This window comes from Aspergillus uvarum (assembly GCF_003184745.1).
Source record: "Aspergillus uvarum CBS 121591 unplaced genomic scaffold BO82scaffold_24, whole genome shotgun sequence".
Classification (NCBI taxonomy): Eukaryota; Fungi; Ascomycota; class Eurotiomycetes; order Eurotiales; family Aspergillaceae; genus Aspergillus; species Aspergillus uvarum.
Genome location: NW_020291321.1, coordinates 70983 through 93862, shown reverse-complemented (window position 1 = coordinate 93862; position 22880 = coordinate 70983). Strand labels below are relative to the sequence as shown.

Below are 22880 nucleotides of genomic sequence, written 5' to 3'. Positions count from 1 at the left end.
CTAAAAGACTTGCAAGAAGAGAGACATAAAACTTTCTTTCCTCGGGAAAACTAGCAATTCTTGAATGCTCTTTGAGGGTTGATTCGGAAGGAAGGGAGTTCAAGAGGTGGGAAGCGTCACCTGGGCGACACCGTCGGTGACCGTGTCGACAGCTTCGGTGGAGGACGAGGCATCGGATTTCTCGACACCACCTTTCGCGGAGGCCTCGACGGGTTGGCCGCCGGCAGCAGCAGCAGCAGCAGCCGCGGCAGCCTCCTTGGCCTTCTTCTCCTTCTTCTTGGCCTTGGCGGCGGCGTTGGCGGCCTTCTTTGCGGCGATCTTGGCGGCTTCTTCCTCCTTCTTCTGGCGGTCGGCCTGGGAGCCGCCGAAGAGGTCGCGCCACTCATCGGCCTTCTTGGGGTCGATGCGCGAGAAGAGGTACTGGGCCTTGCCGATCTTGTGGCCGGGCTTGACGGCGTCGGGCTTCCAGCCGTCCTTGAGGTCGTCGAGGGCGGGGATCAGGCTGAAGGGGACGGCGAGCTGCTCGTTGATCGCCTTGGAGGTGGCGGGGAGGTAGGGGGCGAAGACGCTGGCGAGCAGATGGATGAGGTTGAGCACGGTGCCGACGACGGCGGCGGCGCGCTCGGGCTCGTTGGCGATGAGCGAGTTGTCCAGGCGGTTGGCCTGGATCAGGCCGTTACCGATCTCGGCCAGCTTCATGGCGCTGACGACACCGGCGCGCAGGTGGGCGCCCTCCATCTCCTCGACGTACTGGCGCAGGGTGGCGGTCACCTCGTCCAGGGTGGGCTGGAAGGACTCCGGCACGGTGAACTCGGGCACCACCGACCCGTACGAGGCGATCACCAGCTTGATCACCCGGTTGACCAGGTTGCCCAGCTTGGCCAGCAGCTCGCTGTTGTTGCTGTCCACGAAGGAGCGCCACTCGAACTGCGTGTCGCCCGTCTCGGGCCGGTTCTTGAGCAGGTAGTACCGCCACACGTCCGGGGGCACGCCCGTCTGCTTGGCGTTGTTGCCGAACACCCCGATGCCGCGCGACTTGCTGAACTTGCCGCCCTCGTAGTTCAGGTACTCGGTCGTGCTGAGGTGGTGCAGCTTCGTCCACTTGTCGCCCGTGCCCATCTGGCAGCCGGGGAAGATAACGCTGTGGAACGGCACGTTGTCCTTGCCCAGGAACTGGTAGAGCTGTACCTCCTCCGGGTTGCGCCACCAGAGCTCCCAGTCCGGCGTGTAGTTGGCCGTGATGGACGGGTAGCCGATGCACGCCTCGAACCAGACGTAAAGCACCTTGTTCTCGAAGCCCTCCAGCGGCACGGGCACACCCCACTTCAGGTCACGGGTGATCCCGCGGTCCTTCAGACCCTCCTTCAGCCAGGACTCGGTGATGACGCGGGAGTTCTTGGGCCAGTCGCCCTTTTCGATGGCCTTGGCGGACCATTCCTCGATCTGCGGCTGAAGCTTGTCCAGCAGGAGGTGGATGTGTTTCGTCGCGCGGCGAACGGGGGTGGCGCCGTCCAGCTTGCAGCGGGGGTTGATGAGGTCGAAGGGGTCGAGGAGGTGGCCACACTTGTCGCACTGGTCACCCCGGGCGTCGTCGTAGTGGCAGCGAGGGCATTCTCCCTCGACGTAGCGATCGGCCAGGAAGGAGTTGTGCGTCTCACAGAACGGCTGCTCGGCGGTCTTCTCGGTCAGGTAGCCGTTGTCGTAGAGTCGCTTGAAGATGGCCTGGGAGATCTCGGTGTGCTGTTTCGTCGGGGTGCGGCCGAAGTGGTCGAAGCCAATCTCGAACCACTCGTATACTTCTTGGTGGATCTTGTTGTACTTGGCACACAGCTCCTCCGGGGTCACCTTCTCCTCCAACGCCTTGGTCTCCGTCGCAGTTCCGTACTCATCGGTACCGCAGATGTAGAGAGTCTGGTGTCCGGCGGCCTTGTGGTATCTAATTGACTGTCAGGTTAGATTGAAAGATCAGGCAATCGATGAGTGGGGGAGATTGAGGAGGATGAAGGGCAAGACGGACCTGGCGAAAACATCGGCGCTGAGCACGGAACCAACAATGTTACCCAAATGGGGGACGTTGTTCACGTAAGGCAGGGCACTGGTGACCAGAATATTGCGCTGGCCCTTCTTAGGAAGGATTTTGGAATTGTCGGACGCCATTTTTGTGGAAGGGCGAGAAGGAGGGGGGGGAGACGAGGAGGAGGGGAGGTGAAGATATTGGCGGGGTAAAGTAAAAGTTGCACGCCGGAGGGAGCAGTTTGGCAGTTTGTGTCGCTGCGCCGCTGCCGGAGGATGATTCATCGCCTCTTCCGATCTTTCTATTCTCCGCAACGCTTGCTTATCTACCTCTCTATCTACCGACCGACTCGCTATCGCGTTCTTCGCTCTATTCCGAATTTTTCTTTCCCTAGACTGCTCTCCGTGTCAATCAGTCTTTCTGGGTTGAGTTCCTTTGTTGTGTTTTTTTTTTATTTACGTTCTACCGGGTTCAGTCGTCTTTGCCCACACCCTCCGGCTTTCACCCCCACCCCCCACCAGGAAAAAAGAGGGGAAAATTCAATCCGCAATGGACGGTAATCTGCTGGAGAGTCTCCTGGACCTGGAGGAAGAATTCTATCAAGAGGGCTTCAACCTGGGCTCCGCGGACGGCGCCTTGGCTGGCTACACCGAAGGCAGTGTGTTCGCCGTCGAGAAAGGATTCGAGAAGTTCGTCGAGATCGGAAGACTGTACGGAAAGGCCTTGGTTTGGGCGCAGCGACTTGCAGACTCCGACCCGTCGGTCTCTGCCAAGGCCGTGCCGGAGTCGCAAACGGAGAATGGGACGAGTGACAAACCGAGCGAAGGATTGCTGGACCCATCTCTTTGCAAGGAGATGCCAAACCTGGTGACGAGCTCCAGACTGGCCAAGAATCTCGACACTCTGCTCGAATTAGTCGACCCGGCTTCTCTGCCGATGATGAACGATGAGGAGGCCGTCAACGACGTGGACGAACGCTACAAGGGCGCGGTCATGAAAGCCAAGCTCATCCAGCGTTCGCTGGGCGAAAAGGAAGACAATTCGGACATCCATCCGGACGCAAAGGAGACGTCGACTGCATCTGCAGGTGACGGAACAGGCAGCATCGAAGACATCAGCTCATTAAGTATTCGCCATTGAGGACCCTCGTTGCTGCCAGTCCGCAAATCCCGTCCGACGCATTGCTCTGCAAGGGATATCGCGGGTTTGCCTTGGCAACGGATCGGTTGCTTTTCCAGATCGGAGTTACTCCGAATCATTTGCTCGATCTGCCAAGTTGCAACCAAAGCCCCCTCAAGCTAAGATCCTTGATAGTCCATGACCTTACTGTGTTGTGGTTAGCTTGGGTGAATAGCTTCAGATACTCGGGCGAAACGCGAGGCCCGATCGCTCGCCACGCATCCCCGCAGCCGAGGTTTCCCCCGCCAAGTCGGTTTCTCACCCACATTTGGCCCTTCTTCACCCCCACGGAATTCTCTCGGATACTGAGAAGTTGGCTCACCGGTGTCGGTGTTGATCCCAGGCACCATTCCCTTTTTTGGGGTCACCCTCTCCATTTGGGGAGGCATGGTCCTCATCTATAAGTACCAGCCTTGGCCCGCTCAATTCTATCAGTTTCAATGCCATGAAATTGGATGCTCGGTCTTCCACCATATAGTGGGACTACCGCTTTTGTTCTCTAGTCCGGTAGTCATCATGCAGTCAATTTTTCTATCTTTGGTCTTTCTTGCCCCCGGACTGGCTCGTGCTCAAACAGGAGTCACACAGCCCATCTCAGAGGACTGCGGCCCCTCCGTGGTATGCATCAATCGCTATGGCAATGTCCTACCGTGAGTAACTTATGGTCATAGTCCAAATGTAGACCGACCATCTGATGCATAACTAGCTACCATTTTTTCCGCAATTTAACCACAATGGATGCACCCACCACATTTGGCGACACCACGGTAGCCAACGGGACAAAGCTGAACGACATCAAGTCGGCCGATTTCATTGTGTACAACAAGGAGAAAGGTCTCGAGGCTTTAGGGCCCAGCCCCAGTTACGAGTATGTCTTTGCGGTGAATGAGGCCGTGCACGAGGCCCCCGTCTATGTAGCGTCACAGAACAAGCTGTATTTGTCGCAGCTGGCTCCTCCTACTGGCTATCTCCCGCAGCTTGTGGTCGACCTAAACCAGGATCCCCCAACATTATCCGAGTTTCTGTCTGATCCACCCGTATACGCACCTAATGGTGGTACCTTCCACGATGGTAAGATCATCTGGGGTGCCTCTGGTGGCAACACCTCCATTGGAGGTTCCGAGCAGCGCGTGGGATTAAGAACCCTGGATCCCGAGACCAATAAAACCGTCAGCTTGGTCAACAACTACTTTGGCTATTACTTCAACACGGTTGATGATCTTGCCGTTCATCCCAAGACGGGAGATATATGGTTCACCGATCCTCGTGAGTGCACAATACATCCTTCCTCGCACATCTGCTAACGGTCTCCAGAATACTCTTGGTTCAATGCCCTAACCGATACACCTCCTCAGCTACCCGCTGCCAGCTATCGTTATAACACTTCGTCCGGCGCAGTTGTCGTCGTCGATGACAGTATAGGACAGCCGAATGGCATTGCTTTCACCCCTGACGGTTCAGTCGTCTACATCAGCGACACAGCTGCTGTCAGCGCCCCGGTTGACCCGAAATACGGACATCCTGGCAGTACCTTTAACACTACTCACCGGAGGTAACTAATCTCGAGACTTTGTCTTTTACTTGCACTGACTCAAGATAACTGACATCATCCACCAGAACCATCTATGCCTTTGACATGAGTCAGGATGGAGCTCACGCCTATAACAAGCGGCCCGTTTACCTCGCACCTGGCTTCGTTCCCGATGGACTGAAAGTGGCCGCAAATGGCTACATTGTAACCGGCTGCGGTTATGGCGTGGACATTGTAGACCCGTCCGGGGAATTGCTGTTCACAATCCAGACGAATTACACGGTTCAGAATTTCGCCTGGACTGGCCCGGAGCTGAAGACGCTGTGGCTGATGGGGAATGGAGGAATCAGCAAAGTGGAATGGGAGCTTGCAGGGCAGGAGCTGAAATAAGTCGGGCTCCAGGAAGATTTGCATGAACATTTAATGGCATGGCTATTCTTATGATTGACGTCTAGATTGCATGTGCGTTGGAAGACTGGCAAGCACTGCTTCTCTTGTATTTCGAAGCATGATTACATTCTATACCTAGTTTAAAGGCTCGGGTCATCAGCCTGGCCTTGCAGAACTCCAATCTGTTGCTCGATTACTGTGTGATCACCTGCCGTCGAATCTAGTGGAATAAAGGCGAGCAGGTTATCAAGGGCCTGTCACGTGGTGTAAAGTCCTTTCCCTCTTATATCCTCTGCATCGATGATCCTTCGTCAGCGTTTTATAGAAGGGACTGGCATTCATCGTTCCATGAACTCTTGCGACAGACGAAACGCCGACTAGACAGATCCATGCAACAGAAAAAATCTGAAAGATATATGATAAACATCGCCTGATTTTCCACCCGTTGCCGCCCGGAGCCCTTGGGATATATCAGCTTATCGACAACGACGCCGACGCCGACGCCGACGCCGACGCCGACGCCAACAACGCGACTGAGGCATCGACACTGAGACTAACTCCCAGCTCCTTGATCCCAAACCAGATCACGGTCAGCCCTGCCTGTTTCAGTCATGCCTCTATAACTCACTTCTGCTCGCTTGTCCTTTCGCCATCGCCGAGGTCTGTCACCGAGGAGCTGTCATGCGTGCAATCTGTCAGTTTGACCTTCTCCTTTTCGGCATTCCTTATCGCTCCAACTCACCGATCGTTTGCCCTGCTGCATGTCCTAAGATTCAAAGCTGTTAGACATCATCATGGGCGCCAATATTGGCATCAAGCCTCTTAGTCACAGGATTACTGTCAGCCTTCTCCTCTCTGGCGCCACTATATCTCTTGTCTTCGCTTGACTCACCACCTTTCGCTTTTCAAGATTGGCTCCCTGGTCCGCGGGAAAAGCCGCTGCGAGTACGCAGAGGACTGCCAGCAGTAGAGCTGGATGCATGATCTTGGCGAATGCAAGCATTATTGTTGTGGTAGGCAGCGGAAGAGAGGAGAAAGGAAGACGAAGTTGAAGCGATGAATAACCGGATGGAATGGTCTGGACAATGGGGCACTGACAAGATATTTGGAAACAATCACAGCATATTTATACCTACGATTCCCGATGTCCTGTTTCGCAATCGTCATAGCCTTGTTTCCCAGTCTATTCTGTCCATCTGGATTTCCCTACTTCGGAAGGGACTCGACAAGCACCTGCTCAATTATTGAAATCGTACTTCCACTCACGCATTCACAACACCTTCCCATGCCTTGCATGATTTACACAACTACAGTCGGCCGTGTATCAGAACCAAGCGACAGGATTGGCTGGATCCCTTTGCCGAAGAGCACCCAGGAAACGAGGCCTCTCTCTGGCTGAAGTATGCGGCAATGTTCTGCAGACCGTGTCTCAATAGTCTTTTCTGCAGGGATCAGACTTGCAGATACGAGCTCTGATCGAGGTAGGGATTGATATGACTATCAATCGTTAGTTATTCTCGCGTGCAGCACCGAAGCCAAGTAAGTTGGCGTGATGGGATGTGGCTGCATTTCGGGGAATTTTTCCAAGGATCGTCACCCAACCAGAGCTGAGACATCATCCATGCTAGCGGCACACGGGCTGCTTCTCACGATTGTGGTCTGTGAAGATCGATTTGCATAGATGCAAAGGCCATCGCTGATGCTTTTTAATTCTTTATCCTGGGATCCAATTCTGCAGGCGGACCGCATCCGGTGTAGGAAATTTCGGTGACTATGAGATTAGTGAATGAATGGCCTTGTGAGAGACGTCCAAATTGGCGTTTGAATGCAGCATAATAGGTCTCGAAGGGGGCAGTATTGAGAATCCTGATGGGGATGCCCGCCATAGCATCTGCGTCTACTTTATGATGCCTGCTGTCTACGTTGATCCGGACTTCTGTCTCGCGTTTGACTAACCGAACCTCCGTCAGCATGGTAGCCTCAACTGCCTGGTCAGTATTCCAAGTTCCACTGGGCATCTGTTTGTTCTTGTTTATGCTCGGACAAATCGGATGTCGACCGTGGAGCTCTGCTCTCGCAAACCACTCGAGCCAACCAGCAGTGGATCAAGAACAGGACAGACACAAACTTCCCGACTTCATCCAGTCCTGGGAGACTTACAAGAACTACACCAGCCATCACAGAACTTTTACCGGCCACGCGGACCGTCAGGCGACCATCGACATCCTCAAATCCCGCGTCCCGGCATCCCGCATCCAGGAGGACGATGACCCGGACCAAACAACGCTTTTCACCGACCGGTACCGACTCGAGATCGATCAACGGGGAATCCTCGGTCACGGGGCCAGTGGCTATGTCTATCCCGGCATCTTGTCCCATCTGAGGCTCAACGAAGCCCAGGATGTCGCCGTGAAGGTCTCGCATCACCCCCATGTGCTGTGGGAGGCTCAGCTAATGGATGTCATTCACGGCGATCACCTGCTCCATTACCTGGAGACGGTATCCATTCCCCAACCAGAAGATGACAAGGCGGCAAATGGACTGGTATATGCAATGGTCATGCCGCGCATGCAGGGGACTCTGCACTCATGGGCGGCCAGGTCGCCGTCGAGCGAGGAGTCAGAGCAGCGGACTCGCTCCGCTATGCTGCAGATGTGGGAAGGGTTGGTCCAGCTGCACGCGCAGGGGTTCGCGCATCGCGACGTGAAGCTCGCGAATATGGTGTATAGATGGAACGAGACGGGAGAGATGCACGTCCTCCTCTCGGATCTGGATCGCGCTACCCCTGCCCGAGAGGTGAGAGGCAGTGCAGGGACTTTGGGGTATCTATCTCAAGGTAGGTCATTAAAGTAAGGGATCGGAAGCTCTACTGACGCACGAGCAGAGATCCTACTCGACCATAAACACGACCCGATGAGCTCGGATGTCTTTGCCATGGCGATGTCGTTCCTGGGATTGGTCTCCAGCAAAATGTCGGCTGATCGGGACTTTCGTATGCTGGTGTGGAAGAGTGTGGTTGATGCTGCGACACAGTCGCGCGTCGAAACCACTCTGCTTGGTTTGTTTGGCAGCAGCTTATCTGCGAGGCAGGCGGGGCTGTTAGCGAAAGCGCTGTGCGAGCAAGAGGGGGAGGACGATGGCAGATGGATGCGGCGCTTCACGGCCGAGGAGTTTCTTGGTGAGCTGCGAGAGATGATGGACAGTGGGCTGTGGTAATATGTGTATTGTGTATTGCAGTTCTGCAGTGCGGACCACGTGAGTATCAGTCAGTTGTTGTGTGTTATCTAAGATCCTCTTCTACATTCCTATCCGCTGTCTGTTGTCTGTGTTTGCATGAATCTACGATACTCCTGTGGTTCATCCACTCTTTTCATTCCAACTTCAACATCCTTGTCCCTCCATCTGTTGGCACAAGTGCCTGGTATTCCATACCCTACCCCATTCATTGTGCCATCTACAACTTCCTTCTAGAACACATATGGAGGGTTTGTTTATCACTGTCACCGCTCGAAGATCTGATACTTATGCACACGGAAAAACAAACCGCCGACTGCTAAGTGAAGGCACAGCCTTGTGGACTAAATTACCCCGCTCCAACCAACCATGGCTGCCATACACCCCGCGAGGCGATTCAGTGCCCATTGTTGGCATCGGCATTGGCATTCAGTATGGACCCCCTAAGCGCCTTCTCGCTCGCGTGTAACATTCTTCAAGTCATCGAACTGGGTCAGAAAACCCTGACCCTGACCCTGAACTACCGCAAAGCCAGCACGGGCGAACCACGCGAGCACGAGGATCTGCAAGGAGTGCTGCAATGCCTGATCAGTTTGAATGTCGACCTGCACGCCTCGATCCCGACCTCCACCGAGCCAGGCAGTCTCACCCCGGCGCTGGCTCGGTTGAAACAGGCCAACGAAGAGTGTCTTCGTCTGTCGATCGAGTTCGTAGACTTGTTGAACAAGCTGAAGCTCCGCACCCCCCATGCATTGCTGGAGTCCATCCGGGCCAGCATCAAGACGCTATGGAACCGCGACCGCATGGAAGCTATGTCTAAAGCTGTTGGTCGGGCGCGGGAGAATCTCAACACCGCCCTGCTCTTTTACCTCAAGTATGTCCCTGGCCGATGCTTGACTGGACTGTCACTAAGTGCGTGGTAGAGATACTCAAGCCACCGTGGCGGGCCAGGATCAGATTCTCCAATCGACGGCTCAGCTAGAGGACAACGTCTTGTCTGCACTGGAGGAACGCTGTGCACTGATCCGAGCCGACGTACGCCAGGTTCTGGAGCAGGTGCAGGCACCCGGCGTGAACCAAGCGGCAGAAACTCAGCTTCTGGTCTCGCATCGGCATCAGCTCGACTACCTTCAACGTCAGATCCATGGCATTCTCGATCGACAAGAACATCTGAGCAACCTGGATGAGCAAAGAAGACAAGCAGAAACCCACCAAATGTTCTTGGCTAGCATTCAATTTCCGCAGATGCAGGAACGTGCTCAACAGATTCGTACCGCACACGAAAAGACCTACCGATGGGTCCTGCAACCCAAAAACTTGAGTTCGGTGGTGGCTTGGCTATCTGCTCCCACGGACAGCGAACCTATCTACTGGATTTCCGGCAAACCGGGTGCGGGGAAGTCGACCCTGTTGCGCTACCTGGACCAAAATCTGGATTATGAGGAGCATATGCTTCCCTGGGCAAGTGGGGTTACCGTTATTCGAGCTTCATATTACTTCTGGAACGCAGGAAATGCGCTGCAGAAGTCTTTCGATGGACTCGTGCGATCCTTGCTTGCTCAGATACTCGAACAGCAGCCTGAGCTGATAGCTCGCATCACGACACTCGGACCAAAGTACAATCCCCGAACTTGGGGTTCGAGTGCTGTGGAATGGACCCAGTCTGAGCTACTGAGTCTACTTCATATCTGCATTGGCGCACTGCAAGACCGCTACAAAGTTCTCCTTCTTATCGATGGCCTAGATGAATATGAAGGCACCGACGAGTTGCGGCGGGACGTAATCCGAACTTTGTTTGGGCTGAACGGAATGGCGAACGTGAAGATATGCCTGTCAAGCCGGCCTTGGAACGTATTCCGAGATGCCTTCAGCAGCACACCGCAACTACGATTAGAAGACCTTACTTATCAGGATATTAGCACCTATATCAAGACCGAGCTTACCAAATCCCTCCGCTTTCGATATCTTCACCTGCGCCAGAAAGCTGAGGCAGACAGACTAATCTTAGCGATGACTGAAAAGGCCGCTGGGGTTTTCTTATGGGTCCGGCTCGTGGTCCGCGACCTACTCGAAGCTCTCCAGGATGGCGATAATATGGCTGCCTTATCGCGAAAGCTCAACGGCATCCCCGCTGACCTGGATGAATACTTCCGTAGGATGATTGATTCGATTCCTTCCCTGCACAGACGAGAAGCGTCAAAAATGATTCAACTCGCATTGCATGAGGAGACCGCGTTCACCGCACTCCACCCGCTGCGGATGCTTGATCTCTTGTTCATTGACGAGCCTGTCCTTGACTTTGCAGACGCAGGACCGTCGAATTATCCCATTCTAGATCTAGCCGATCGTGAAGGACTTGCATTTATGCTCGACTCTACGTACCGCAGGCTCAACAGTCGGTGTATGGGACTGCTGGAGTGCGTATTTGATTTGGAGTTCTCTGGTTTTCTTGACCTTACCACTCCGGATTTCCTGGAGGCCTACGATGGCCATCAATTCAGTTCTGCGCTGTGTATACAGATTGCGGAGTCGGCAGAGATAGGACACACCTTCATGCTAACTATCAACTTCTTACATCGCAGCTGCCGGGACTTTCTTCGATCTCCTGAGATACAGGAGTTACTGCATCAATACACCGGCGGGCCCTTTGACGCAAGGCGGTACCTGGTCAACGCCAGAATCTGTCAACTTCAAGCCTTGATGGTTGCTGGAATCAACCTTGAATTGAGTTTTGGCATCGCTAGTTATTTGGCGAGCGCACTAGCAGTGCCCGGATGGAGGGAGTCCGCCCCAGCCATCAGAGCAGCCCGAGTGCTGGACCCAGTCATTGAATTTCTCCTATCAGCGAGCGACCACAACAGTAGCATGGATGTCGGCTGGTACATAGGCAAACTGGCAGGCAGATGGGCGGATGAACGAAGCTGTTTCCTGACTCTCGCTATCGACTTTGACCTGCGAGGCTATGTCAGGGCATGTCTCGGTCCGGCGCAAGTCCGCAACAAGGCAGGCCGCCCGATCCTGGACCATGTTCTCCAGCCAGAGTTCTGCCGGCGTCGTGGCTCCCTGGGTATCGGATACTCGTTGGTCAGCCCCGAACTCGTGCGCCTTGTGCTCGAAAACGGAGGCGACCCTAATGAATCTTACCGAGGAGGGACCGTCTGGGCACGATTTCTCGCGTGGACAGCAGGTTGCTTAGTTGATTATCTCACTGTTGACGCCGAATTTGTCCAGGCCCACGTCGAGTCTATCGCGCTGCTGCTACAGCACGGTGCGACACTCGTGATTCCCCATTCCTGGCTTGCAAGCAGCAGTTCCGGCTGGGCAAAGGTAATGACCCACCCGGATTCAGGCCTGCAGGAAGGCGATCGATTCCGTCGCCAGACATCACCCGTCTCAGCCCCCCCTCACACGGCTTCTATCGTGGACCAGCCATGTTATGCCGTTACCGATCTCCTGCAAGCGTTCCGCCCATGGTTCGGAGGAGAGATCGACCGGCTGATTGCTCTCGCGCAACGCTCTGCCACCGTTTCTGCCTTAGGGCAGGGCATCACGACCCTTCCTCTTCGGCCTAGAACCGAGTTTCTTCGACCCGGGGTAGAATCTGTATAGTGTGCAGGTCGGCAAGCAGAGCCGGGGGCCACTCACACACCTCGCACCAAGTTATGTTTCTGCTCGTAGGAACTTGGAATGGATGAGGTCAAAACGGGTGAAAACAGGTGGGGATGAAGGCAGCAATGAATTTACTGCTTAGTAGGGTAGGTCAAGTGAAAGGAACATCTAACAAAACGCTCAATCCTATCAACGAGAACTAAAGTCTATACTATCTCATAGCGAAGCTAGGGAAACCCCAGGCTCTGCCTCCTGGTTTATTATAGTGCAACCTATCATCCCCGAAACACAAAGTCGAGGATCCCGAACGGCGATCCGGCAGGAAGATAAACCTCCCGCAAGTCAAAGCGATCATCGGCTTGCTTAATCACATCTGTCCAGTCGTGGATGGTCCGCTCTTTCGAGTTACACGCCACGTGCATCTGTAGATCCATGGCCGCGACCGATTTCCTGACCGGCAATGGAATCGCCAGCTTGTTCTGGGCATCGTCATACTCCGCGGGCACCACGAAATCAAAGACGAGCAAGTGATTCCCCGGCTTCAGCACTCCCAGCAGGTTCCGCACAATCTGCCGCACATACTTGTCGGACCAGTCATGCAGGACCGACTTGAGCAGGAAGACATCCGCGGGACAACTCTGCAGGTCAAAGAAGTCATGAATACGAAACTGTATGCGGGACCCGAACGGCGTGGAGCTGATATTCGCCTCGAAGGCCGACTGGGCCGCGGCGAGATCCTGGACGATCAGGTTGAGCTTGGGATAGTTTTCGGCGAGGATGACGCTGATGTGTCCGGCTGAACCTCCGAGCTATGCTGCGTTAGCACCGTGCTGCACTCCCCATAGACCCACTACTGCGAACAGTCCCAAAGCAGCAGCGAGAACTTACATCCACAACAGTAGCCTCCCCCAACCCACCCCAGTCAAACCGCTTCAGCACCCCCTCAGTCATGACTCCACTCGTCTCCCGCAAACCCTGCATCGCCTCCGCAAACCGCTTCGCCCGAAACCCCCTCGGCTGGTCGGGCAGCCGCTCGAAATTCTCCAAAAACTCCCAAAGATCCGTGCCCCGCTGCCGGCCATCATGATCCGTCGCCAGCGGGATTGCGCAGGCTGTGACCTCTTGGGGTAGCGCCTCCCCATGACGCCCCACAAACCACTTCTTCAACGCCTCCACCCCCACCGTCGCGGCGGGCCGCACATCCTCCAGATTATGGGCGAGGAAGGCCTGCGCGTACGGGAAACGCGCCATATGCGCGGAGGCGGCGGTGTGCACGACCCGCTCGTTGCCTGGAGCCCCTTCCTCGGCGAAGACGAAGATGGTGAAGGCGAGCCGGAGGAAGCGGCGCACGATCGGTTCGGGGAGGTCGGTGAAGCGGGCGATGTCGGCGTAGCTGGCGGAGCCGTGGAGGGGCACTGCGGCCCAGAGGTTGAAGGTGTTGAAGACGTCGAAGGTGAGAAGGGCGTGGTTTGGCTTTCTGGGTTAGGATCGAGATTCTGGTGGACAGAGTGGAGGGGAGGGAAAGGGAGAACTTACAAACAGGCTCTGTTGGAACCAGAAGTCGCTGGGTCCTGTCACTAAATGGTGCAGGGTTTCAAGAGTCTCTAGGAGCTTCATGCGAGCGTCCTGGATCTTTGGGTCTGGGGGCATGGAGGCTGCCGCATTTGCTGCGAAGGATGGCTGCGGTTGCCCCGCGGCGTTGAGCTGACCGGCGAGAGAGTGGGTGAGGTCGGCGATGGTCGCGCCCAGGCTCTCGAGGCTGGGTTGTGTTGAGCCCATGGTTTATCTGCAATGGATAGGTAAGTAGTGAGGATTGGGGTTGGAGTTGCTTGTCTGGGTTCTGGGATCCTGGAGAAGAAGAAGAAAAGAACCGCCTTATATAGTCATGTTGCAATACCCTCCGGGGGCGGCAGCTTGACCCGCTACGGAGATATAGATAGACCATAGCATTGGTGGAATCTGGATCCCTGTCAGCTGTGGATGATCCCTAGAATCAGTTTGGGTAACCAATTCGCAGCAGCTGAGGCTTGATTCCTCGCAGAGCCTCTTGGTATGTCCCGTGCTATGGATCTGTACACGAGCACACGGGTTAAGCGACACTTAGCGCTCCAATCGCTGCGGCTTAGCCCGCAGCCAGTCCACCGGGCACAGGCCCACGCGGCTGACGCAGGTCCGTGCAGCCAGCAGTACTATCGTATATGTATAGGTTATTGTGAGAATGATGACTTAGTATGCAGATCAGCTGCAGCTTCAAGGTTACTGTATTAGGTATCCACATCGGTGACTCGGGGGACAGTCCCAACTACTTTTTGAGGTATAGCCCTAAAGCCCCCGGCCCATGGCTCACGGCACAGTGGACAACTTACTACTACTAGGTACGAGGGCCTGAAGTAGAAGCATCTTTCCAAGCACCCAAGGACCCAAGGACCCAAGGACCCTTTGGAGCATCACCTTACATGAATTATTGATCAAGACCTACCTCAAGGTAGTAGGTGCCCCCCTTCCTCGCCATTCGGCTAAGCGCGGCTCACGTGACTACAACTTCGAAAGTCATTTCAGGTTGTGTAGAAGCAGCCAAAATATACAGCCAATCAGCAGTCAGCATGCTCTGGCCCTCATAAGTACCACCTGCCCTGAGTACTAACTACATGTGTACCTAACTACAGCCTGGTAGGAGGTAAATTACCTGTGCTCTCAGCTTAGAGCCTGAGTTGGAAAGTTACTTAGTGCTCTGAAAGAAAAGAAATTAAAAAAAAAAAAAAGATAAATTAATGTAGTAAAAACTAGTCTTCAGGCATCATACTACACGATCCCATGGATAACTGAAGGCATACGCAGACTACATAGCTCGGGCTACTTACCACCTACTAAGTAGCTACATTGATGGCTCCTTAGAGATAGCCTCACATAGTCACACATTCTTGACAGGTCATTTGTTTATCCCGTGTCTCGGGTGATGGCAGAGAGGCATTTATTTTCCTCCTTCAGATTGATGAAACCAGGGAAACTGTAAAAGACATTCCGGTTTTATATTATACTTTCCTCTTCCTCTCGTATCTTCCGGCTGTCTTTCCTGATGTCCATTTTTGTGAATATTACAGGGTAAAATTGCAAGAAACAGGTCTGGTCAGACAACTGTCAGAGGGGCTTGCACCGTGAAGAGGAAATCACATACTGTATGTACTATTTACGGAAACAGTATACATCAACCTTTGAAAAAGGTCTTTGTCACCGCCACCAACAAAGACGGCGGCTCGATCTAATTCGGCTCACCACCATGAACTGCAAGCCTCAGGTATCTAGTGATTTCTATCTAATTATGCAAGACGAGTATCTTGAGTAGGTAACTAATACTAACTATTGGTTTCTAGTCAACACGCTGTGTACAAAAGTGTCTTATGCGGTGACTGCACTTCCCCAGCTTAGACAGTGTATACGATATTTACCCTCGAGCAAGCCATCTCGCAAAGCCGCGTTCTTATTTACCTTTTCTTCTCTAGTGCCTTCGTCAAATTTTCATTGCTGTATCAGCATAATGAATGACTGACCGACCCCTGTTTCCATGTATTTTAAAAGCGCTGCTGTTCCTCTGCATCCTCTGCGGTGTGTTTCTTCCAACACAAACAACCCTAAGTGTCTTCTACCTCGGCATTTTTCACTACGTACCACGTACCTTATCTTCTAATCGAACACGATGGCAGCCAAATCGCCGAAAGACAACGTCGACCTCGACTTTCAGTTCTGGGCCAACTTGAAATACAGTGGCTGCGGATTCGATAACCAGGCGGACTGGGGTAAGTTGTTCACTGCAGCGCTGAACAGACCTGGGGCTAATGCACCCTTCTCTAGAGGACTTTCAAATGCGCTTCTCTGCCTCTACCTCTGGCCCTGGCACACCGCTACGTCCAGGCCTCAGGGTCAGCCAAATTGGACATCTCGAAAGTCCGGGCCCTCTCGCGGTGGCTGCTGTAGCTTTCGCAGTTCAGGACGAGGCCACCCTTCGCGAGACGGAGTTCTGCATCCTGATCATCGTTCCTCCTCCGTCCCCGGACGACCCGCACGAGGGCTCTGGGAAACAATTGTCCATCGCTACCTCGATCTCTACAAGAGGCAGGCCTGGGTGGAACTCCTCGAAGGGTTGGAATCAGCCTGTAGACCGGTCTTCACGGCGACCAAGACGGACGAGGCCAGAGACACTTTTGAGTCCGAACTAACACACGGCTCCCGGCTTTTCCAGCTGGTTCCGGGGGAGGACGCAGACACGCCCGGATTCGAACCGTTCCAGCCGGAGCCCCCGAGAGTCGACTGGGGCCTGGTCAAGGAGGATGTCAAAGACGTTCCGGTTTTTGCCTTGTCGGATGTCGAGCGGTTCCGCTCGCTGACGAATCAGGTCCACGAAGTCACCATCAACGGGCGGGCCTATGTCTACAAGCTTGCCAGAGATCCAGAGTTTGTCCGGGAGATCTCGATGTTGCGGAAGCTGGAAGCGTTGAGCAGGAAAGGACACACCACTCTCCGGGCCCCGAAGCTGGAAGGGGTCATCGGCCTGGATACGATATTCGATGGGATTCTCATGACGTGCATCCCGTCCTCCCGCAGTCTGGATCGTCTGATTCTCGGTGATTGCGAGATGAGCCTCGCCGACCGTCAGAAGTGGTATGACCAGGTCTCCGAGGCCGTGCAAACTCTGCATCAGGAGGGTCTCTGCTGGGGAGATGTCAAGGCGGCATATGTGGTGATTGATGGCGAAGGCGACGCCTGGCTGATCGATTTCGAAGGCGGTGCCAGTTGGGGCTGGATCGACAAGCAGCTGAAAGATACCATGGCTGGAGATTTGCAAGGCTTGAGCAGGCTGCATCAGGTATTGGGCCTGGGAGCCTCCTGACTCAGTGCTGTGCTGTTGTAGGACGCGCATTTGAGAAGGACTTCTCTTGTCTCCTGTCCTTTGTTTCGGCTTTTCTTCTCTTTTCGCTGTGCTAGTTCATAGATCTGTACCAACTCTCCTGCAATTTGTTTTTCTCTTCTCGCTCTTTCTCTCTCTCTTTCTTTCTTTCTTTCTTTCTTTTTTTTTTTTACCCCTTCTTGTGGTTGCTGTCAAACCTTCGCCATTGCGCCGGCCTGTTTAATCTCATCGTCGTAGATTTTGGTTCTTCACGGTCTGCTGTTTTCCCATCTATTCACTTACCTGCTCTCGGCTTCTTTCAATGCTCTTTCGCCCTATCTCTCGGGAACTATTGCCGTATCTATATAGCTCGCCCGAGTGTCCGGAGTCAAGTACACTGTCAGCAGCACGCTGCCTAGAATGGTAAAGACCGCGGAGACGCAATACACGGGCTGGTGGTACTAGACTCGCGCAATCAGCGAGCCAGCGCCCAGATTCACGAGCACCGTCACCGCAATGTCGGGCAGCAGCCGCACCGCCGCGTCCATCACCGACTCCCCGTGCAGAAACTGGAAATAGATGGGTACGTAGTAGACGACAATGAAGAGTGAGGTAATGGTGCTCGAGGTTGCCACGTACAGGAGAATCTGAGACCGAGACCGAAATCACCGCCACCGACCCCAGCGGAAATCCAAAGCCAATCCACGACAGCTCATCCACCTCCCCCAAACTGCTCCACAATCGTCAATTGCACATCGGCGGCGATGGTCGCGTCCAAGCCGTAGACGAACAGAGAGACGTACAGCAGGATGATGCATACCCCAATCCACCGTATCCCCGTAATGGCGCGCATTGAGGAGAAGGAAGGGGAAGAGGTGGGCGCCTGGCTTGGCTGGAGGATGGAGAAGGCAATGTGCTATCACTTGTGGACTCGGGGAGATTACTGGGTCCCAATTGGATGGATGATTTGAATGCTAACTAATCCTCAGAGCTGAGAATCAATCCAAAGACTCCTGTCACTTGGGCATCCGCTGCAAGAGGTCAATCACTTCGCCGTCGGCCACCATGACCCCTTGGCCGCGATAAGTAAAAGACGGTGCTGGGCTGATGATCCCCCCTTCTGGTCCATGCTTTAACGGGTCGGAGCACCCACATGGCGTACTTGGATACCAGCAGCACTGGACCCGGCTCGATCAGGCGGTAGACGTGGGCCAGGGGATAGGGGTCGAATTGCACGACCTTGTGGTGGTGGTGGCTTCGTTTCGGGGGCGGGGGTCATGATTCGGCGAGCTGCGATCCGGATTCGTGGGCGAAAGATGAGGGGAAGGGGAAGACTGGTCGAGAAGGCCATAGAAGGACGATCGGTTCTGAAGAGACTTCACAGTCGACGGAAAGGGGCAAGAAATAGTCCGGAGTGGTGTCTCTTTCGTCCGAAAAACATCGGGGAGACAGCAGACAGCCACCCCGAAATATTTCGGGGTGTGGGTGCAGCGGATCGGCTGGGGCCGTGTATAGGATATGCTGTTATACCCACGTTGCACTGCTTAAGCATCACTAGTCCGAAAACTACTGCAAGCCCTGCCCCCACTGCTTCTGGCTGTAATCCGGTCCATCGGCTAATATCTGCTCATTGCAGTAACGTGACAGCTGGAATTACTCGAGATACTGCGTCTATTTCAACCATGGCTGGCCACTCACTCTTCGACTGTGACCGCCGTCTACATCTTAACCCTAACTTCTCTCCCGTCATGCTAGGCCTGCTAGTATGATAACTACTAGACTTTACTCCTCATAGCACTGCGCACTCTATACTATATCCTCTCCTTTGTAAACAAGAATCAGAAACAATTGATCTTCCTTCTCCATCAGAATATGTATGTCACAAATATAGACGCCATTCGAACAGATAGATTGTTAAATATGTCTTGCCCTCTCCCAAGCCACAGCAATGTGGTGTTCTCCGAAGCAACATAGGCCTCTGCCTTTACTCAGTCTAAACCCCCCCCCCACCCAGGTCTTCTAACCAACAGATGGACCTAGGCGAGGACTGTACCTATTCTAGGCGTCGCCGCTCCGATTAACAGACAGTAAGCACTGCAGAAACCGAGATATTTGACTCCCTATGAACCGATTGGCATGTTCCCGGCTCGCTTGGTTTACCCTCAGCATGCCCTCCAATCAGTAATTGCCTTTGAGTACGCGCCGATCAAGCGCCGCAGAGTCGCACGTCAAGAATCCCCGAGACCTGGTTCGGGCTCCGGAATACATTCTTGATCTCCAGCATAGGATTTGCAGCCTTCAGCAATGCCTCCCATTCGGACAAGGTCCGCTCTTTGCCGCCATACAAACACATCATGTCGATGTCGTACAGCACGGCCGCGGTGGACGGGTTCTTTTCCTCCATGATTTGATCGCAGATCAGGATCCGGCTCCGATGGGGGTTCAATGCCTCCACGGTGTTCCGCAAGATCTTGATGCAGGCATCGTCCGGCCAATCGTGAAATATATGACGGAAGAGATACGCCGCAGCTCCTAGTGTCCAATCAGTTTGGGAGACCCATCATATTCGTGGCGCTTCTCGATCACGACCACGCGCAAAGCACTCCCAGAGATTGAGGATTGTCATACCTTGCACCGGCTGTGGGCCGAAGAAGTCGTACGTCTGCATCTCCAAGCTGGGATGCGTACTACCTTCCCTTCTAATCGCAAACTTGTCTTGCACGATACACTTCAGCCCAAGTCCAGACCAGTGAGCGAGAATGCTCTGGGCAACCTGCCCCATGCCGCCCCCGACATCGACAATCAATCCACCGTCGTCCACCAGCTGGTCAAACGGGTACAGCTTGGGAAGATCACCCAGCTTGTTCACGGTCACGGCTCGCATGGCCTTGGAGAACCGCTGCCCGCACTCCGGGTCGTCCTGCTCCACATAGTCCCAATAGTTCCGGGGAGTCGAGAAGGCCAGTTGAAAGCCCAGAATGTCCTCTGCGGTGGGGTCCCGATAGTGCAACCTCGCCAGCGCCTCCGCGTGTCGGCTTGCCGCGCGGAACCCATCCTCTAACCTGCTCAGCGCGCATGGAGCGTTAGCGTTTCGAGTCCACAAAAAGAAAGAGAGCGTAGGTGCAGTGCAGTCACCAACCTATGACTGAGAAGATCCGTCATGTTTGGCAGACCAATGACCCGGGACACCGGGGTGTGGGCGTAGAAGCCGGGTTCCGGCTCGGCAAAGATGCTCTTGTTCACCAGCATTCTCATGATTCGCCCTGGGTAATTTGCATAAGTGGGATCGATTAGCGTTTCTGTTCTGAATTCTCTGAAGGATACACAAGTTAGGTGTGTTTCTACACTCACGGAGCAGTTTCTCGTCGGCACCGACGGCCTTGGCCAATTGCTGGCCGTCGACGGTCCCATGTGGGGGGACGTGTTCGTGAACTCGGAGGTCCACGGCAGTTTTCAAGCACGAACAGAAGTGGAACTGGCGTGGAGAGAGAAGTGGCCTAGTTAGTGAGCCTGTCGCATGTATAACCTTGAATCCGCTGTTGCCGTACCTACCTGTAAGGACGTGGTGAAGAGGTACATCTCCGGGTCCATGGTCATGGCGATGACCTTCTCGCAGAGGGCGACAATCGTCGACTTTTCGGCGACGTTGTTGTTGCAAGGGAGCACCTGAGGAAGTGATGGCGGCAACTGGGCCAGTTCCAAGCTGCGTTCGAGATGCTGGACATAGCTGGCCAGGGCACTGGTAAGATTGAGGCCCGGGTCTTCACGGCAGACAGTTCTGCCATGGTCCAATGGCTCAACAGGCTCTCCGAGCGATCCCATCGTTATGCTTTAGGGTGGCAGAGCTGGTTCAAGTCGGGTGAACCTGCAGAGTTCTTGGGAGGTGATGGAGATAGACTGCGGACTGGGGTTGAACAAAACCTCCCCGAATATGTGGCCATGGTTCGGAGTATCAAGTGCGTGTCATCAATTCTTCAGTCCCAAAGACCGGTGAGTTTGATTGACGTAGAAGCAAGGAGCTTGCATGGATGTAGGTATGGGAAATTTAGATCTGGGGTTGTGTAGGTTGACTCGGCACAATGCGCGGGCATACTTTCGCCCCTGGCTTGCGGAACTGTACAGTAAGTGCGGAGTACTCCGTACGCATACCTTACCTCCAAAGGTCCTCCCACATAGGGTAGTTGGACCCTGCAGCGGTATGTGCGAGCGCCGATCAAAGATGTCATGTAGCCGATCGCTTTGAAGACACCTCTCAGGGCGGGCCTCGCCGAAGTTTTGTGAGATATCTTATGTATGCTAGAGCAGGAAACGAGCCGCTGACAGAGTGCCTCGGACCCATTCGCATAAGGGCGGTGAGGAGATTTACATCATTCTAGTATGATCATGCAGTCGGGGGAAAATAGTAAAGTAAGGGATAATCGAACAGGATCTACATAGTACGCATGTAGACACGACCAGCACCCCCTCCAAATGTACTCCGTAGTCAGAAAAGACAGTACCTATTAATATTCCAGAAAAGGGATCGTGATACATGTAAGAACTACTCATATTAGTTAGGATTTATAACATATTGTTCGACCATTGGTTTGTTGATCCGACAAGTGGGTCTCGGGGACTTTACAGTATCCTACCTGTCATACTGATATCAATCACTCCGCAGCTCAGCCACAGGATCATTGCCCCCGATGTCGGAAATTTGAGCTGAGGGAATGGTCTGACAACATGATATCCTGCCACCCCACGAGGTTGAGGGACTATTGGAAAGCTCGCAGCCCACACCAGGCAAGTCTAGGCGTCGTTTTCCACCCTTGTTTGGGAGCATTCTCGACAAACAATTGACTCATGGTCAAGACAGGAGGTAATTCTATCAATGCATTGGATCCCCAGCTATCTCTAATTCGTGTCTAAGCCCGTCCACGGGGGTAATTCTGCAGCCGGGACCATTCCTTGCCCTGCGTCCCACGACGGGAAACTGACAGCGATCGATGAAGCATTGCAAGGCCCTGACCTGACCTGACCTGACCTGACTACTCCACGCATCGGAATTTGGCCGCCTCCGACCAGGAGGGCAGGATCTCGAACTGATCGCCGGCTGCATTGAGGGCTAGGAATTGGTTGCTGTACTGGCCATCGGGCTCGATCGGGATGAGTCCGAACTGTGAGTCCCCCACGTATTTCTCAGTTAGCTTGATGCACGTCTGGGCGCGTAATGGCGGTGTGAAGGCAAATCGCAAGGGAATTTGATTCAAATTCAGTTGGATAAACTTGCCTCGTAAGCACCATCGCTGAAACCGCGGGGTTCGACCCAGATGTGGTAATTCTGGCCCTCGAAGTGCAGAGTCACCTGCGGAGGTCAGGATGCGCGCACTGATTAGCTCCAATGATCTTCAAGCCGGAGCATGCAGAACAAGGTCTCCTTCAGGTTCCAGGCTCGGGAGATCTACTACCTTCTTCGGAGATCCAAACTTGCCGATTTTCTGCCAGAGGGGAGGAGTTAGTACAGCGTCCTCTTGCGCTCGTAGGGGGAGTCTGCCGGCAGAGTTTTAGTACTGACCCCATCGTCCTCACAAAGCCAAAACTCTGCATCTGCACGCAGTTTGGTCTTTGGTTGGTCGCCGTGAATGACCCTGAGATGGCAATGCTCGTCTATGGCCAATGTTTGACCGGTGAGCGAGGTGTAAATTCCAGAGAGCGTCGGCATGGCAAGTGGTTTAGAATGGGCGAAGAGGATATATGAAGTAGTGTGAGGCTATGAGAGATCATCTGAAGAAAGCCGCCGGGCTTCTGATCATGCCTGTACGTATATATATGTTTACATGTTTTTTTTTTTTTTTTTTAAGAGAGATTGTCAAGCGACACGCGCGGCGCCAGTGGACTGTACTCCTTTCTATCTCTGCAATAGGCCGGCACGTGCCGTGACGAATTATTTTTCCGCGTCGGGCAAGAGAGGCTAGTACATCCATCAATGATCTACACCCCTCCCTTGCATCTCGCTACGCTTCCACCTCCACTCGACCTGTGGCCTGTGGACTTGCGACGAT

At 54.0% G+C, this 22880-nt stretch overlaps 10 protein-coding genes across 10 annotated transcripts; 4 read left to right on the top strand and 6 right to left on the bottom strand.

Moving 5' to 3' along the window:
* Window positions 1-99: 99 nt before the first annotated feature.
* Window positions 100-2157, bottom strand: BO82DRAFT_282664 (methionine--tRNA ligase MES1; the record flags this gene model as incomplete). The annotated part of the gene is made up of 2 exons (XM_025631377.1): window positions 100-1936; window positions 2018-2157. The coding sequence occupies 2 exons, from the start codon at window positions 2155-2157 to the stop codon at window positions 100-102; spliced, it is 1977 nt and encodes a 658-aa protein (XP_025492290.1).
* A 274-nt stretch (window positions 2158-2431) lies between these two features.
* BO82DRAFT_67299 (Yae1 family protein) lies at window positions 2432-3367 on the top strand. The gene has a single exon (XM_025641457.1). The coding sequence runs from the start codon at window positions 2564-2566 to the stop codon at window positions 3152-3154; it is 591 nt and encodes a 196-aa protein (XP_025492289.1). The 5' UTR covers window positions 2432-2563; the 3' UTR covers window positions 3155-3367.
* A 342-nt stretch (window positions 3368-3709) lies between these two features.
* Window positions 3710-5114, top strand: BO82DRAFT_282360 (SMP-30/gluconolactonase/LRE family protein; the record flags this gene model as incomplete). The annotated part of the gene is made up of 4 exons (XM_025631365.1): window positions 3710-3843; window positions 3900-4459; window positions 4508-4745; window positions 4811-5114. 4 exons carry the CDS (start codon window positions 3710-3712, stop codon window positions 5112-5114), a joined length of 1236 nt encoding a protein of 411 aa, XP_025492288.1.
* A 471-nt stretch (window positions 5115-5585) lies between these two features.
* BO82DRAFT_431926 (uncharacterized protein) lies at window positions 5586-6117 on the bottom strand (the record flags this gene model as incomplete). The annotated part of the gene is made up of 4 exons (XM_025640746.1): window positions 5586-5710; window positions 5784-5790; window positions 5857-5880; window positions 6007-6117. The coding sequence occupies 4 exons, from the start codon at window positions 6115-6117 to the stop codon at window positions 5586-5588; spliced, it is 267 nt and encodes an 88-aa protein (XP_025492287.1).
* Window positions 6118-7085: 968 nt separating this feature from the next.
* Window positions 7086-12255, top strand: BO82DRAFT_414101 (uncharacterized protein; the record flags this gene model as incomplete). Its single annotated transcript, XM_025639911.1, has 6 exons — window positions 7086-7950; window positions 7999-8292; window positions 8352-8369; window positions 8586-8599; window positions 8684-9222; window positions 9272-12255. The coding sequence occupies 6 exons, from the start codon at window positions 7086-7088 to the stop codon at window positions 11955-11957; spliced, it is 4416 nt and encodes a 1471-aa protein (XP_025492286.1). The 3' UTR covers window positions 11958-12255.
* BO82DRAFT_391798 (O-methyltransferase) lies at window positions 12233-14185 on the bottom strand (the record flags this gene model as incomplete). Its single annotated transcript, XM_025638588.1, has 3 exons — window positions 13494-14185; window positions 12846-13430; window positions 12233-12766 (listed from the first exon to the last, which is right to left on the bottom strand). Exons 1-3 carry the CDS (start codon window positions 13734-13736, stop codon window positions 12233-12235), a joined length of 1362 nt encoding a protein of 453 aa, XP_025492285.1. The 5' UTR covers window positions 13737-14185.
* A 1466-nt stretch (window positions 14186-15651) lies between these two features.
* Window positions 15652-16842, top strand: BO82DRAFT_401721 (uncharacterized protein; the record flags this gene model as incomplete). Its single annotated transcript, XM_025639279.1, has 3 exons — window positions 15652-15751; window positions 15807-16038; window positions 16113-16842. The coding sequence occupies 3 exons, from the start codon at window positions 15652-15654 to the stop codon at window positions 16840-16842; spliced, it is 1062 nt and encodes a 353-aa protein (XP_025492284.1).
* A 458-nt stretch (window positions 16843-17300) lies between these two features.
* Window positions 17301-17692, bottom strand: BO82DRAFT_401720 (uncharacterized protein; the record flags this gene model as incomplete). The annotated part of the gene is made up of 2 exons (XM_025639278.1): window positions 17301-17486; window positions 17579-17692. 2 exons carry the CDS (start codon window positions 17690-17692, stop codon window positions 17301-17303), a joined length of 300 nt encoding a protein of 99 aa, XP_025492283.1.
* Window positions 17693-18836: 1144 nt separating this feature from the next.
* On the bottom strand, window positions 18837-20297 carry BO82DRAFT_383145 (O-methyltransferase family protein). The gene is made up of 4 exons (XM_025637990.1): window positions 20191-20297; window positions 19979-20102; window positions 19468-19901; window positions 18837-19371 (listed from the first exon to the last, which is right to left on the bottom strand). The coding sequence occupies exons 2-4, from the start codon at window positions 20092-20094 to the stop codon at window positions 19046-19048; spliced, it is 876 nt and encodes a 291-aa protein (XP_025492282.1). The 5' UTR covers window positions 20095-20102; window positions 20191-20297; the 3' UTR covers window positions 18837-19045.
* Window positions 20298-21693: 1396 nt separating this feature from the next.
* On the bottom strand, window positions 21694-22581 carry BO82DRAFT_353947 (uncharacterized protein). The gene is made up of 4 exons (XM_025635092.1): window positions 22394-22581; window positions 22287-22316; window positions 22109-22183; window positions 21694-21995 (listed from the first exon to the last, which is right to left on the bottom strand). Exons 1-4 carry the CDS (start codon window positions 22538-22540, stop codon window positions 21867-21869), a joined length of 381 nt encoding a protein of 126 aa, XP_025492281.1. The 5' UTR covers window positions 22541-22581; the 3' UTR covers window positions 21694-21866.
* Between the last annotated feature and the right edge of the window lie 299 nt (window positions 22582-22880).